The sequence below is a fragment of the Dunckerocampus dactyliophorus genome, chromosome 1, assembly GCF_027744805.1.
Source record: "Dunckerocampus dactyliophorus isolate RoL2022-P2 chromosome 1, RoL_Ddac_1.1, whole genome shotgun sequence".
NCBI classification, from domain to species: domain Eukaryota; kingdom Metazoa; phylum Chordata; class Actinopteri; order Syngnathiformes; family Syngnathidae; genus Dunckerocampus; species Dunckerocampus dactyliophorus.
Window position 1 is genome coordinate 36378789 of NC_072819.1, and position 14421 is coordinate 36393209.

Below are 14421 nucleotides of genomic sequence, written 5' to 3' on the forward strand. Positions count from 1 at the left end.
CGACACCATTTTTTAATATAAGGTACACATTTTTACAACCGTTGGCATTTACTGCAAAACAACAAACAATTGTAACAAACAACAGCTTGCAACCAGCACTGTAACAACATTTATAAAGATAGAAAATGTAGCAAATATCCATACGAAATCGAAATAACAATATAATAAACATCATCAACAATTATATAAACCTTATCAAGCATCATTTCAAGGTTTAAAAACCTCCCTGTTTTGGCCATGCTCTCCTCGTGTCGTTGATGTTCTCTCTCAGATTGTTTTATAAGAAACTCCAGAATTGCATTTTGTTGTATTTGACTTTTCCATACTGAGATTGTAGCTTTTAAAAGGTCCTGGACTGCTGTATTGTGAAGCAGCTGACTTCACTTGGCTTAGCATCTCCTGCAGGAATGACACATGCATGAATGATGGGCTACAACTATTAGCTCATTGTATTACAATAATAATAGTTTAGTAGTAATAGTGTACTGAAAACAAATATAGAGTGATGGTAAACAAATAGGTGGCACTTCGGTAGATTAGATAATCTGGTGTTCTGTCCACATATGGCCCTGTTGTTTACATCTTTTATTTAGCTCACTTCCTGACCATCCATACTGTATGCTGAATACAGTAAACATATCTCACCATTTCAATTGTTGGTGGACTAGGGTGGCTATAATTCACAGCAAACAGACTTCACTACAATGTGCTGTGTTACATGAATGATTAGATAAGAAAACGCCAACGTCACTGTACTCTCTGGAGCGGTGCTAGCCACCTGCAATTGCCGGGCGAGGTACATCTGCACTGCCACGGAACTCGGGAATATTGAGTGGGGGATATCCACCCACTGTGGCCGAGAAAGAGGGCACTTTAGTCGGACACAAACATGGCACTCTCTCAGCCAGTTCAGTAATGTAGATTCCCCTCGCTAGCGAGCGATTTATTTTAAAATACAACTTACAATGAACTGGCTAAAGTGGTCGCTATCTAATCATTGTCTAAAGGGTAGAATTGGGATTCGGCCTAAATCTGCTGTTTGAATTTGCTGTACATCACCAATTACTTCATTGTAACTGGCAAAAAACCTAAAAAAATTTTTTAAAACAGGTCAAACGCATGCTTGATTCATATCTTATATCAAGGATGATTAGTTTATGTACAGTATGTTTACTTTACTATGTAAGAGCCAACAATCCTTAAAAGTAAACTCATCACATGGATTAAGCCTTATATGCCTCATCATTCCCTTAGTATTTATAAGAGGAATGCTGGTAACAATCTTCCACATGCACCCCCTAGATGAACCAAGAAAACTGGTCAGCCTCCAGGGAGTCATTTGTGCACGGAGACAATCAGTGGGAGGCTTTTACGGGCCACTATATATATATATATATATATATATGTTGCTGGTTTACTACTCCCGGAAGAGTGTTGGTGATCAAATTCCACCCCACTCTCCAGTAATCTGCTTCCTCTGAGATGTGGGCTAATTTAGTCATATGGGCATGAATGATGGCGTGTGAAATCTTTCTCTCCTTGTTGTCATCATCTTGATGGACTATTGAGTTAGTGGTAAATGTGAAAGGCTCACTACAGCATCTGAGAGGAGAGATTGTGCACACATGCACACCTTTCTCATGCCTGTACACTTCTATAATGTACTGTAATATAGACTGGCATATTTTCAGGGCTATGTGTAATGGATACATATACCTGTATGTATCAGAGTTGGATTGTAGTAGTGAGAGAGAGAGAGAATATTTACACTTACAAAACCCAATCAACGCAATTTAGAAACAGTTATTTGAAGGAAAGATGTGAAAAAGACAGAATGGGTTGAATTCATGTGCAATTGGCTGGCGACCAGTCTAGGCCTCTTGTCAGAAGACAGCTGGGATATGCTCCAGCACACCCCCGCGACCCTAATGAGGATAAGCAGCATAGAAAACGTTTCAACATTTTTGCATATATGAAGTAAAATCAGATATTATTTATTGAAATGGATGAACAAGAAATGACAAATTACCATGGACACACTGTGTGTGAGTGTTGAACAGCAGAGTTTAGAAAACCAGACTTCTGCTAGCACAGAGTCCTGTTTTGTCAGCATCAGCAATCTGCTTTTTGCTTTTATATTTATTTTCCCACACTGATGATTATAGATGAATAATTATTTTGACCTAAATTAAACTTTTATATTAAATTTGAAGATCCCAGTTTAGGAGCGTCGTCCTGCTGCATTCTGGATGAGCCCCCTCTTTGCTGACCTACATCCACCCACACAGAGTTATGATTCTATTCATTTCCTTCAGCATCTCCTTCGTCCAGAGGATGGACAAAGACGGAGCTCAGTCATTCCAAGTCAACTTGTGTCACCTGTAATTTTCTCTCAGTTGTCCCTCTTTTTTCCAGTTCCGCTTCACTTTTCAATTGTCATCTTCCTATTTTGTCCCTTTCACAAGACTGGAGCGTGAGCAGTTCCATGGCTCTCAATCTCATTGGAGGTCACATATTTCACCCATTGTCACTTCCCACTGTGTCAGTAGAGTTATTGCCCTTGTTCTCGCTGCAAAGGACCGTTCACTTTTAATTATACTCTTAAATTTGATTATCTCCCCCTCCCTGTCTGTCACAAAGTCTTATTGGGTGCCTGGTAACATTTCCATTTCATTAAGATGAGCAGGCTGCATCGTATGTACTTATGTGTGTGGATGGACGTGTGTGTAGTTTGTTATTGTCAGTGGGGCAGAGTCACCTCCCTGCCCTCAGCCATCTTCAAGAGCTTGGCTGAAAATGACACGCCAACACACGGTGAAACACACTGTCAATTGCATGAGGCTCCTGCACGAACACACATAGGAATACCAACGCAAACTGGGAATGCAATGGAATTAAAATGGAAATGGAATCCTGATTAAATGGTCTGTGGTCATTCCCTGCATTCCCCCCAAATGCCACATGAGATGATTCAAATAGCGACTCAGCTGTCTTAAGGGTTCAAATTGCTCATGTATGTCTCCATGTAAGGAAATTGGCAAGTGAGTTTTTAAATGAATAAAAATGATCGTCTTTATGTAAAAAAATACTAAAAAGATCTCATGATATGGGTGTTGACTGATGGGAAAACATTGAATGTTATGGTCTCATTGTAGAACTCATTGTAACTTGCTTGTGAATGCACATAGCAAGGCATGTTTATGTGAACACATTGTTTACTTACATGTAATTTAATACAAAAGAAAATACAATTGAATAAAAGCTCATTGCAGTGGTATTTTTGTTGAAGTTCATTATTGTCACTCCTTTAGGAAATAGGGAGCTTCTCTTTGGCTCAGGAGCAGTTGAATCAATACATCTGTCATTGTTTATTTTATTAAACTTGCTGTCTCTGAATTTAGGGGACTCCCACTGTTGGTGGAGAGATACTTAAGCTGCTGTACTCAATTGGCTCCGTATGCAGAATTGTCGAAGAGTTGCTGCAAGCTATAATTGTTTTCCATTGAAAACAATCATGAAAAAAATGAATAACATAAAATAAATATTAATATTTCTCCATTGAACAGTGTTATAAATGTATTAGTTTTTGTGTGAAGATGTGAACACATTTGCTTGGGCTGTGAATTGTGTGACTTCCAAAAACTCCAACGTTCCTGGCAGGAGGAAAACCATTTTGTTGAGTCTGTTTTAAATATGACATTTGCGTCTTTCCTATCTTGTTCTCCAGGTGTTGGCTCTAGAACGACAAGTCTTTGACTTCCTGGGGTACCAATGGGCTCCTATCCTAGCCAACTTCTTCCACATCATCATTGTCATCCTGGGCCTCTTCGGCACCATTCAGTACCGACCACGCTACATTGTGGTGGTGAGTACATATGTAACAGACTAATGTGATGGTGGTTCACCTGACTATATTATATGAACAAAAGGCTTATCAATGTAGTTTTTGTATGATTCCAATCATTTTTAACATTCATTAAGTAAAAAATGCACTCGTATTACCCAATATAGTAGATATAATAGAAAAAAAGACATCTTAGACATAAATAAGACATTACATAGACTCACATGTTAGCATTTACAGTGTACTTTCCGCGATGGCTATTGTCTCAGGCCAACATTGGCCACCACGTAGCTCCGCAACTGCGTGCGAGCTCACCACACAATGACACAGCAGTCCGGGCACAGTGAAGGGGAACTACCGCTGTAGGTACGGAGCCGAATGTCCAACGTCCAACTCAAAACTAACTATACCACGCTACACCGCGGACATGTCTGCATGGTGGTGTTGCTGCGTCTTCTTCCTTGCGGATGGCGGGAGTCGAGTGGCAACCAGCTTTGAGGTGCATTACTGCACCTACCATGTTGGAGTGTGCCTCAGAGTTATGAATGTGATACGGCAACCGGAGTGTCCCGATCTTGTGGTGAAGCCGATATTATCCGATCTTCAAAACACAGCAGATCGGTTGCCGATCCCTATCCTGAAGATCAGATCGGGGGAACATATCTACCCCTGACTGCACGTCACTGGGAATAATGCAATGCCTGTTGTTTCTATCTTTGAGAAAGGCCAGTATAAAACCAATTTATGTGCTTTTACACAATTTAGTGTTTTTATATTTGATACCCTATTGCCCATTTGAGGCATTAAAAGCCTATTTTGAGCAGCATAAGTGGGAGCACAGATGGTGACGAAAGAGAAAAACTGGATGACACAGAAATAGTCTTGGCATAAGGGAGTAAATAAGCAGAGTTCATTTTAATATGTCATTTGTTTGCCTACACAAACACCATTTATTACAAACAAAATAACAGAAGCAGGAGATTAGTAGTAGTAGTAGTAGTAGTAGTAGTACTTTATTAATCCCATAGCAGGGAAATTCACCTGTTACAGCAGCAAGCAAGATACACAAGGAAAGAATGCATAGTGACATAGTGAATACAAAAAGGTTCAGGAGTTGTAGAGCCTGATAGCGGTCGGTACGAAGGACCTGCGGAACCTCTCCTTCTTACACCGTGGGTGTAACAGTCTGCTGCTGAAGGAGCTGCCCAGGGAAACAACAGTGTCATGTGGCGGGTGAGAGGTGTTGTCCATGATGGATGTCAGCTTAGCCAACATCCTTCTCTCCCCTACTTCCTCCACGGAGTCCAGAGGACCGTCCAGGACAGAGCTCGCTCTCCTGATCAGCCTATTGATCCTGCTCCTGTCCCTGTCCGTGCTGCCCCCTCTCCAGCAGCCCACAGCATAGAAGATGGCTGAGGCCACCACAGAGTCATAGAAGGTCCTTAAGAGAGTCCTGCACACACCAAAGGATCTCAGTCTCCTCAGCAGGTGGAGGCGACTCTGGCCCTTCTTGTAGACGGCGTGGGTGTTGGTTGAAAGTTGCATTTAGTCGACGATTGGCAAAAGAAAAGAAAAAAAGTATGATGTGTAGCCTTAGAAATTTACATTGGTTGATCATTTTTTCTTGGTCATCAAATGTCTGCCTTTAGAACTTTGTAATTGTCTTGCTTTGTTATGGAACAGTACTCCTTCAATGTGTAAAGATTTGGCAAAAATTGTGCAGCGTGATGATGATTCTTCTTGGACATAAGTTAAGGATATGTCCTTTTGACCTTTAGGGTGATGACTAGAAACGTTTTATCAGCAGATACGAGAAAGGGACTTGTAGGATAAGAAGAAGAGGAAGTGTCAATTGACGTAAAAATGAGAAGTGGGGAAATGAAGGAGGCATCATGATTCAACATGTATGTTCTTACCAAAGTACACTTTATCGCTCCACATTTCCTCTGACACATTATAAACACACCACTCCACTCAGCGTGAGTCAGAGGATTTTGCAACCTGATGACCCTCTCTCAAAGTGAACACAGCTCAGTGCCACTCTGGCTGTCAACAGCTTGATGTAGGAGTGATGTTGTTAAATCCTCTTGTTCCTCGAGGGCTTGGATTTGCTTATTGAACTTACTGGCACCAAGACCAACGCTGAGATACAGGAGTATGACAGTCTAGAGTTAAAAACTGAATATAACAAATAAAACATGACTGCACTTGTAGGACTGTTTTGCTTCTTTGTCTTAATTGTAGTCCTTGTGAAGGAATGGAACTTAGCAGGATTTAGCTCTGAACCAGCCTGAGGCCCCCTCCCCCTCCCCCCTGCACACACATCCGTAGTTGCAGTTCTGAGCTGATCTACTTCAAGCTTTTAGGGATTACGTCTACCTTATTTGTCATCAAAAAGATTACTAATTTACAGTATGACACAACATTGTCATTAGAATTTAGGTCAAAATTCAGATTCATTACCATTCTTACATTCACACCCAACCAGTCTCAAATGCGCTTCATGTCCTTCAGGAGTTATTGTGTGTGAAAACATAACTATAAAGGTACATACAGTATTAAGATGGATGATGTAGCTGAGGTTCAAGGTCAGGACACCTGAGGCCTTACTTATAAAGCTTGCGTAAGCACAAAATGGGGCCGAAAAGTTGCGTACGGCATTTTCCACGGCAAGTATGGTACATAAAAAAAACCACAACTTCACGTGAGAATGTACGCCACCTTTGTAGTCGGCGTACGCATCTTTTGGAGACATGGCAAAAAGGTGACACACGTTTTAAGTGGTGAAGTGAAATCACATGTTAGAAACAAACATGCAACGGAAACCAATGAAGATGTATCCATCATTGCATGAAAACATCACGCCATTATTGACTTAAAACGTTTGTGGAAAGTGTTGTTATTTGATACGACACTGGTGGATATCATTTCTCATTTATCATAAACACCATTACACACGAGCGTATAGAATCCGGACTAAAAGATATATGAAAAAATACAACGCAGTGCAGGTAGTAAGGAAAAAAGAGATGATGACCCAAGACATCTGGTGTCAAAGTTCATAAATGTGTCATTTTTCAAGCAGTCTTCCTGACTGCTATCATCAACATCAGGAGGGACCACATATTGGCATCTGCTGTGTATTTTTTTCAATATAAATCTGACTCAGTTAAATCTGTGTCACGTTTTTTTAATGTATTTACACTGATTAATTAATTTTTTTCCTTCAGTATACAGTTTGGGCGGCTCTGTGGGTGGCCTGGAATGTCTTCATCATCTGCTTTTATCTGGATGTAGGCGGCCTATCCAAGGTGAGGCTTTTTGTGCTTACAAATACATATGTCATTATCTGCTACACGTGTTTCACTGAAACCTCAAGGCCGTAATTATCTTATACAAGGGTGTCTACAGCCTGCAGGCCAAATGCGGCCCGCCATCCATTTTTAACTGGCCTGTATCAAAATCTAAATATATAATTGACTATGGCCCGCGCACAGTATGTGCATAAATGTTTTGCCCTCTTAAACAGTAGGTGGAGCTACTGTATTGAACAAGCCAGAATCTCCACAAGGCACGTGATCCGAGAAAAAAATTGTTCAGGTGAACTATAAATGCCGGAAGAAAAGTGACCCTATGCATGGATATGCATCCTTGAGTGTCTGAATCTGTGGACGACATTATTCCGCTTCCACCGGGTGATGGCGCAAGCCCGGGGAGGGTGTGCCGAGTCTGCACGTAGGCTGGTACGTACCGCGATATTGTTAGTCTGAATAGAGGGGCTCGGCTTTGAGATAATAAGCCGAGCTAACGCTTTGTGAACGCAATCTTATTTTTTCTTGTCAATGTGAACAGTACAATTCCAACGTTTTCAAATGCAAGCCGTGCCTTGTTCGTATACTAATTTGAAATGTATCCATCATGTATACGTCTCGGAAAGGCCCGCTTTGCATACTTCGCAGCAAGTTCCCCATGAACTGCCATAGCCCAAATTCTTGCCCTCTTCTGTGTTAATCTCCCTCGATAAACAATTTGGTTTATCAAACTTTTGACAAAATACTTGAAATTGCCACAAATTCAGAAATCGAGGCGTATTTACTTCCGTAAACACACCAGGGGCTTCAAAGTGCGGTCTGGGGGCCATTGGCAGCCTACGGCTTGTTTTTTATTGGGCACAGAACATAGTAGAAATAAAATTAAACAAAACAACGCCAACAAAAATTTGAAAACACAGCTAAAAGCACTATGTAAAGAGAAAAAGCTTTAATATTGACACTGTTGGCAAATAATAACACAAAGCTTTGTCTGTGATACTGTACGTTTTGTTCAACCTTTTTACAAAATATAAAAAATATATATATACAAATATCAAAGTGGACCCTTTGTGATTTTGGTGGATAAAGTTTGGACACACATTACATTCGGTCACCTGCACAACATTTTGTCCACAATTTGGACATGTCTACTGTAAGGTATGCTGTCTTATGTCCAGATATTTAGGCTATGTTCACACTGCACTTCAATTCCGAATTTTTGCTCATATGTGACTTGTATATTGAAATGCTGTACACTATTTTTTAAAATTAGGTGAATTTGCACATAGTATTGTATCGGTATCGCCAATGCCAACCTCCACATTTTTTGGCTTCCTATCTGATCCGATTTTTTTTATAGTCTTGCCGATCCAATCCGGAACCGATGTTTTGTTTGTTTCTTTTAATAATAATAATAATCTTTTGTTGTTGTGGAATTGAGTATGGTTACGAGAGTAGCTCTTTAAAGCGTTAATAATACAAACAAAGTATTGCTGAATTTCCTTTTTTATTACACAGCATGACCAACAATATTGTTTGGCTTTTGTATCAAACCTCTGTGAGTCAGGTCCCTAATCCAATAAATCATCCAGTAAAAGATACAATTTGAAAAAATGGGCGTGCAAAATACTTTTAGGGTAGGACTAATCATTTGACATGATTATAGATCAATTTGAATTTTTTTTTTTTTAACAAACTCTCTTAGAGCCCTGTTTATTTTTTATTTTTCCCAAATTCTGTTTTCGCCATTTACATTTTTTAGAATTCTGTTTTTTTTTACCTTTTCCACTTATTTTACCAGCATAGAGTGTGTGCTATTTGCATTAGTGAATAAAATGCAAAAATCCTTACATTTATTGATGCAATACATCATTGGCCCATTTTTTCCAATCATTTAGAAATGGATGTAGCTTACCTAACTTTTCTAATGGGATGTCAGCCTCAGCACATATTGCTACAAAATCTTCCACAAACTGTTGTGCCGTGCTTGTGATTAAGGAAGATGGAGTCACAGATGTAATTCACATGGCATTATTAATGTAAGATATTTTAATGACACCCTTATTTTGTTTACACAATGCCAAAAGTGACAAAGAGCGTTCTTATTTTGAAAGCCGGAATGTGTTGTGTGTGTTGAGAATGACAATTGACGGTTGATACGCGCAGGGTGCAAGATGAACGTGCCTCTCGTCTTTTTTCACTCACAACCTGCACGTCGTCAGTGGACATAGTAAAATGGTCCTTACATTAAAGCAGTAAACACAACACAGTGAAAATATACTCATCCAGCCTGAGCCGCACACACATACGCGCACACACACACACACATGCACACCTACACTAGCTAAACTAAGCGAATCCCGCTAGCTTCCATTTATGCTTCGTAACAGAGGAGTTTCCAAAGTTTTTCGCCGCGGTTTGACATGTTTAGTAATGTTTGTAATTATCAACCGATTATGAGCTTTGATGCGCATTACTGCACCTACCATGTTGGGTGTGGCTCAGAGTTACGAACGTGAAACGGTGACCGGAGCGGCCCAATCTCGTGGCGGAAGCTTATATTATCCGATCTTCACAAATACAGCGGATCGGCAGCCGATCCTGATCCTGAGGATCATCCCTACCGAGTTACATTGACGTCGATGCAACCCGGACTTCCTTATATGGGCATGCCCAGACAAATGCTGAAGGCCTGCCCTCTCCCCGCTCTGCTTCGCTCTGCTCTGTTCACCGTGTTGGCACTCCAATGAAATGTTTGTTCGGGTGTGCCTGAAGAGGCAAGCATCAGGCAGAAGTGATTGGAGTTGCTCAGCAAGAGAAAAATCTGCTCATCTGTCAATGGCATTTCACACAGGAGTGTGTTGTGAACATGGGCCAATATGAAGCTGGACTATCCGCCAAACTGTTGCTGAAGTCTGACGCCTTTCCAACATTACTTGGTCATGTTGAATAGTCAGAACAGCAAGCTGTAAGTAACAATTTATCAGTGTCCTGACTGTGTTTATTTTGTGTAAGTAATCGGACAAAAGGGGTTTGGCAGCTGTATGGAAGTCTTCAGAAGCGCTTGGGAGTGTGACCAATCACAGCGGAGTGTGCTTGGCGGGAGGCGTACTTGGTGGAGGGCCAGGGGTGTCGAAAATTACACAGACTGTGTGGGGCGGAGGCAGGAAACACTGCAGGAAGAGGTGCAGAGTCTGGAAGATCTAGAAAGCTTTCTGTGCGGATTATCGTGTGTAGCTGCTCTATAGGAGTCCAGAACTACAACTGAAAATTTGGCCCGAAAATTTGTATAATAGGTCTTTAATGTCAGAAAACAATTGTTTGTTTCCAACTTTTTACTTTTCATTGCCTTTCCCGTCTTGGACATAAATTGTACGGTGCAAAGACGGCCATTTAGTTTGATGATCTGCCGTCATCCTTCCATATTTTAATTTGTGCCTCTTGATGCTTTTGATTGCACCACACAAAGCTGCTCCAGAGTTGTAAACCTTTAAAAGCATAATTGAGCATGCTGGAATTTTATTGCCACTGAATATTATTTATGACCGCTAAGTAAATGTGATCCACTGCCTTAGGTACTGTGGAACATAAACGTGTGAGGCAAGTGCCGCACACAGTAAACAACAATTCTTGCATTATATATTGTAATAAAAACACGGCTCTTACCACTAATCCAAACTGTGACTCAAACTCAAAGCTTCTTCACTTACCTCACCCGTAATTGCAAATTCTCTGAATCAAGGGTGTTTTCTTTTTAATGTATTTTGTTTTGTTGAAAGAACAACAGCTCCCTGTTGACTTTCAAATGTAGTTTTATTGATAAATAATCACATGTACATAGCTACTACATGCACAGATGTTCTGCAGCTTGATTTATTTAATCTTTTCAGCATCCCGTGGCTAGTACGTGATTATTTTTTATTAATGATCTAATTGCTGTTGTGTGCATACCTTTCTCGCCAGACATCTGCCCCCCTGCTGCATTTTCCCAAATGTTTCTCTCAGTTTAAATAGTGCTCTTTCTCGCTCCTCGTTGCTTCTCCTCTCAGCCGACCACCGTCACCCCCTCCCTTTCCCTTTGCACTGATGGGTCTGTTGCCCCAGTGGCTGCCCAACCATAGAGAAAAATGAATTCAGCCAACATTCATCTCACACCCACATCACAATTCCAAAATGAATTTCAGAGACACCTTCTCGAGCTCTGGTGCCTTTGTCATTGTGTGACAGACCTTAGCTCCGTCAAGTGTGTCTTGTCTATCACTTCACTCCGCTATATGCGTCCACCATGAGTGTGTGTTTGTGTGTGCTGTATAATGAACCTTGTTGGGGCCAGCTGTTCGGGGCTGAGGCTGGGCTTTAACCCAACAGATGGAACCAGCCTCGGCTCCCAGCACTGCATATGGTGGCCAGGAGGAGAGCTGCCTAATGGAGTGTGGACGCGCATGCACACACAAATACACACACACATACACTTGACACACAGCCTTCTTAGAAGCCCCTGACAGATTTTGTCATTCGACAGAGTCAACGAATTCAGAAGTGTGACGTAGTAGATATTATATGAGTAGATTGCACCATATTGTCTATTTCAAAAGTATATTTTTTCATTGTACTTTTCACGTTCTCGTATACCCAATATCTTGTATCGTCTCATGTCGTGAAGTGAGTGTCTCGTGACACCCCCAATGGCATGGCCTGGTGGTCAAGCCATACAAGAGCGTTGCTTTAACCAGTCTCATATTGATTTCATCTGAAAGCTTAATACAGGAATTAATCAGTTTAATAGCTTTGTTGTGAGTTGAGTTGTGAAGTCCAATTGAACCTGCCCAACGGATAAAGCTGCACTCGTCACATTCATCAAGTTGCTAAATGCACGTGACTTTATGGAAACTGTCCTTTGTGCCAATAGATGGTAATCACATGAGGCGTGGATGTTGAGAGTGGCATGGGAACGTTATCTCAGCCATGGGAAGGATGTAAATTTTGGGACACATCTTTGAATCAGTGGGTGTTTCAGCCTTTCAACGCTAGACACCCTCATCAATGGTGGCCAACTACAGGGTGATCATCAGATTAATAATTAAGCAAACATGTGGCAGAAAAGTAATCTGACTCCCATTTAAAAACATTATACAGTAAATTCAGCTGATAGATTCTGTTGCGATACCCCACGATTCAAGATGAACAACACATAGTTTCCATGTCAGACTAAATTTGAAGTTGGGATTTCTTCAAAAGTCAAGTTGAAGCAGTGGAAACCATTTGTCATCCAAATTGTGGACTACAGGGGAAAAAAATGGGAATCATTTTGAAAGCATCTTGATTAATCAACTGACTTCAATGAAACAGTGATGAAATGCACCAACAGGAGTTTCGAAGGGCGCAAAGTTGCTAATGGATTGAAGGGAAAGGTGACATTTATCCTGAGACTTTCATCTTCAACCCTTCAGAGAGACACCCAGCCAAATGTTTTTTTACATCATAAATACGAAATTACTGGAAACAAGATTATTGAGGCCTCCATGTACCTTTTGCCACTGAACGGGTCGGAATGGGTACTCCGTCTTGATGACGTGCTTAACAGAGACACTGAACAGGATACCGTGGTGTGATGAGTTTATTATAATAAGCTTTGATAATAACAAGACCAAACCGGGATGACAAACAGATATTTTGCCCATGAAATTGATCGTTGCTGCAATGTATGGTAAAATGTGACAAAGCGAATGAAGAATACATAAACAGTCAACATAAATTAGAGTTTCCCAGCCTTTCCTCTTTCTTCCTTCCTCCGGCTCAAGCAAGTGCGCGCGATTTATTGCTTTTGTGTGTGTAAGCATGCACACCCACCTGTGAGCACACCCCTCTACACCCGTGCAGCCTATACACAAACTTATAACCTGTCTCCTACTCTAATATTTGGGCATTTGGATGTTCTTTCTTTAAGTTTATACAGATTTGGGAATAACCTTTAATCACTGAGAAGGAGGAATTGATTTGTGTCTTGGGATGCACGGTAGAGTGACAATCACAAACATAGTATCTAATCCAGGCTTTATATGGATGTGTGTGTTTTTAGCACTTTTAATGATAAAGACGTTAAACGTTACTCATGTAACAGTTTGATTTGGCATAAGTTGATTAGTCATGCCTGTTGAGTGGGGCGCACAGATGACGTCATGTAAAGGCAACTGTTGTGGTTAAAGTGTGGTTGGCAGTTAGCACACGTGGAGTTGAATAAGTGGAGCCGGCACGTCCTCTCCAAAGAGCACAAGTTTGTGAGTTTTTGTCCAGTAAAGAGTGACTCTAGACACCCTACACCTCGGACGCAACACTCGACTCAGTCTGCCTGTGATGTCACCACCACGCTTTATATTGGATTTATACTGCGTGTTGGGACCACATCCAACTCGACTCGTAAGACTTTAGGCCTTTCAAACTCATGGATCGGAGCTTCAGGACAAGATAAAAGGTGTGTAGGATATAAATTCACTTTAATATCTATCTGCAGATGAAATTTTGTTAAAATCTGGTGGTGCAAAATATGCTAATTTTGCCATGGAAATACTGTGTACAAGCAATTTTTTAGTGTGCCCTGGAAACGAATACAGCGTGCTGCTGCACAGGCCTACATGAAAATTATGACACTTGATTTTTTTTCCTGGACTTTTTGACTATCAAAAAAAAATTTAATGGCTGTTCTGTGTTCTGCATCTATTATTTATATTTTTAATTGTTTTTTTTTCAATACAAAAGTTTTTGCATTGAATGAAAAAATCAATCTCTGTCCCTTCCTTCCTGAATGCTGTGAATAAATTGAATACCGCTCATGTTTTCTTTTGTTTTTTCTTTTCCAGGACAGTGACCTGCTGACATTTAACATCTCAGCCCATCACTCATGGTGGAGCGAACATGGGCCCGGCTGTGTTAGGAGAGAGATGCCGGAAACTGAAGGGTTCTATACCACTGAGAGCCATTCCTACATCACTGTCATGGGCTGCCTCATGGACTACCAGTACATTGAGGTCATGCACAGTGGAATGCAGATCCTGGCCGCGGTGAGTATTTGCACTAGCCAGTGAGGTGTCATACATAGATATCATTGATGTCCCATAAATAATATGTTATGTTGCTTTAATCTAAAAACAGGAACACTAAGTACTTTCAGATTGTCATGTCTGTGTCTCTACTCCCTTCTGGTTGGATGCGTGGTTGAAGTGAGGGCAGCCAGCCAAGCAGATAGCAGGCTAGAACTCAAAGGATAAA

General features: G+C 40.9%; 1 protein-coding gene across 3 annotated transcripts in view; it reads left to right on the forward strand.

Annotated features, from left to right (window-relative positions):
* The window catches only part of nkain4 (sodium/potassium transporting ATPase interacting 4), a 45016-nt gene that overhangs the window by 13143 nt on the left and 17452 nt on the right, over positions 1 to 14421 (forward strand). For 2 of the 3 annotated variants that reach the window (XM_054789562.1, XM_054789552.1), the window contains exons 2-4: positions 3728 to 3865; positions 7075 to 7155; positions 14013 to 14213. In XM_054789562.1, the coding sequence (XP_054645537.1) occupies positions 3728 to 3865; positions 7075 to 7155; positions 14013 to 14213 (420 nt within the window). The remainder of the gene's footprint in view (positions 1 to 3727; positions 3866 to 7074; positions 7156 to 14012; positions 14214 to 14421) is intronic. The other variant, XM_054789571.1, reaches the window with a different exon arrangement.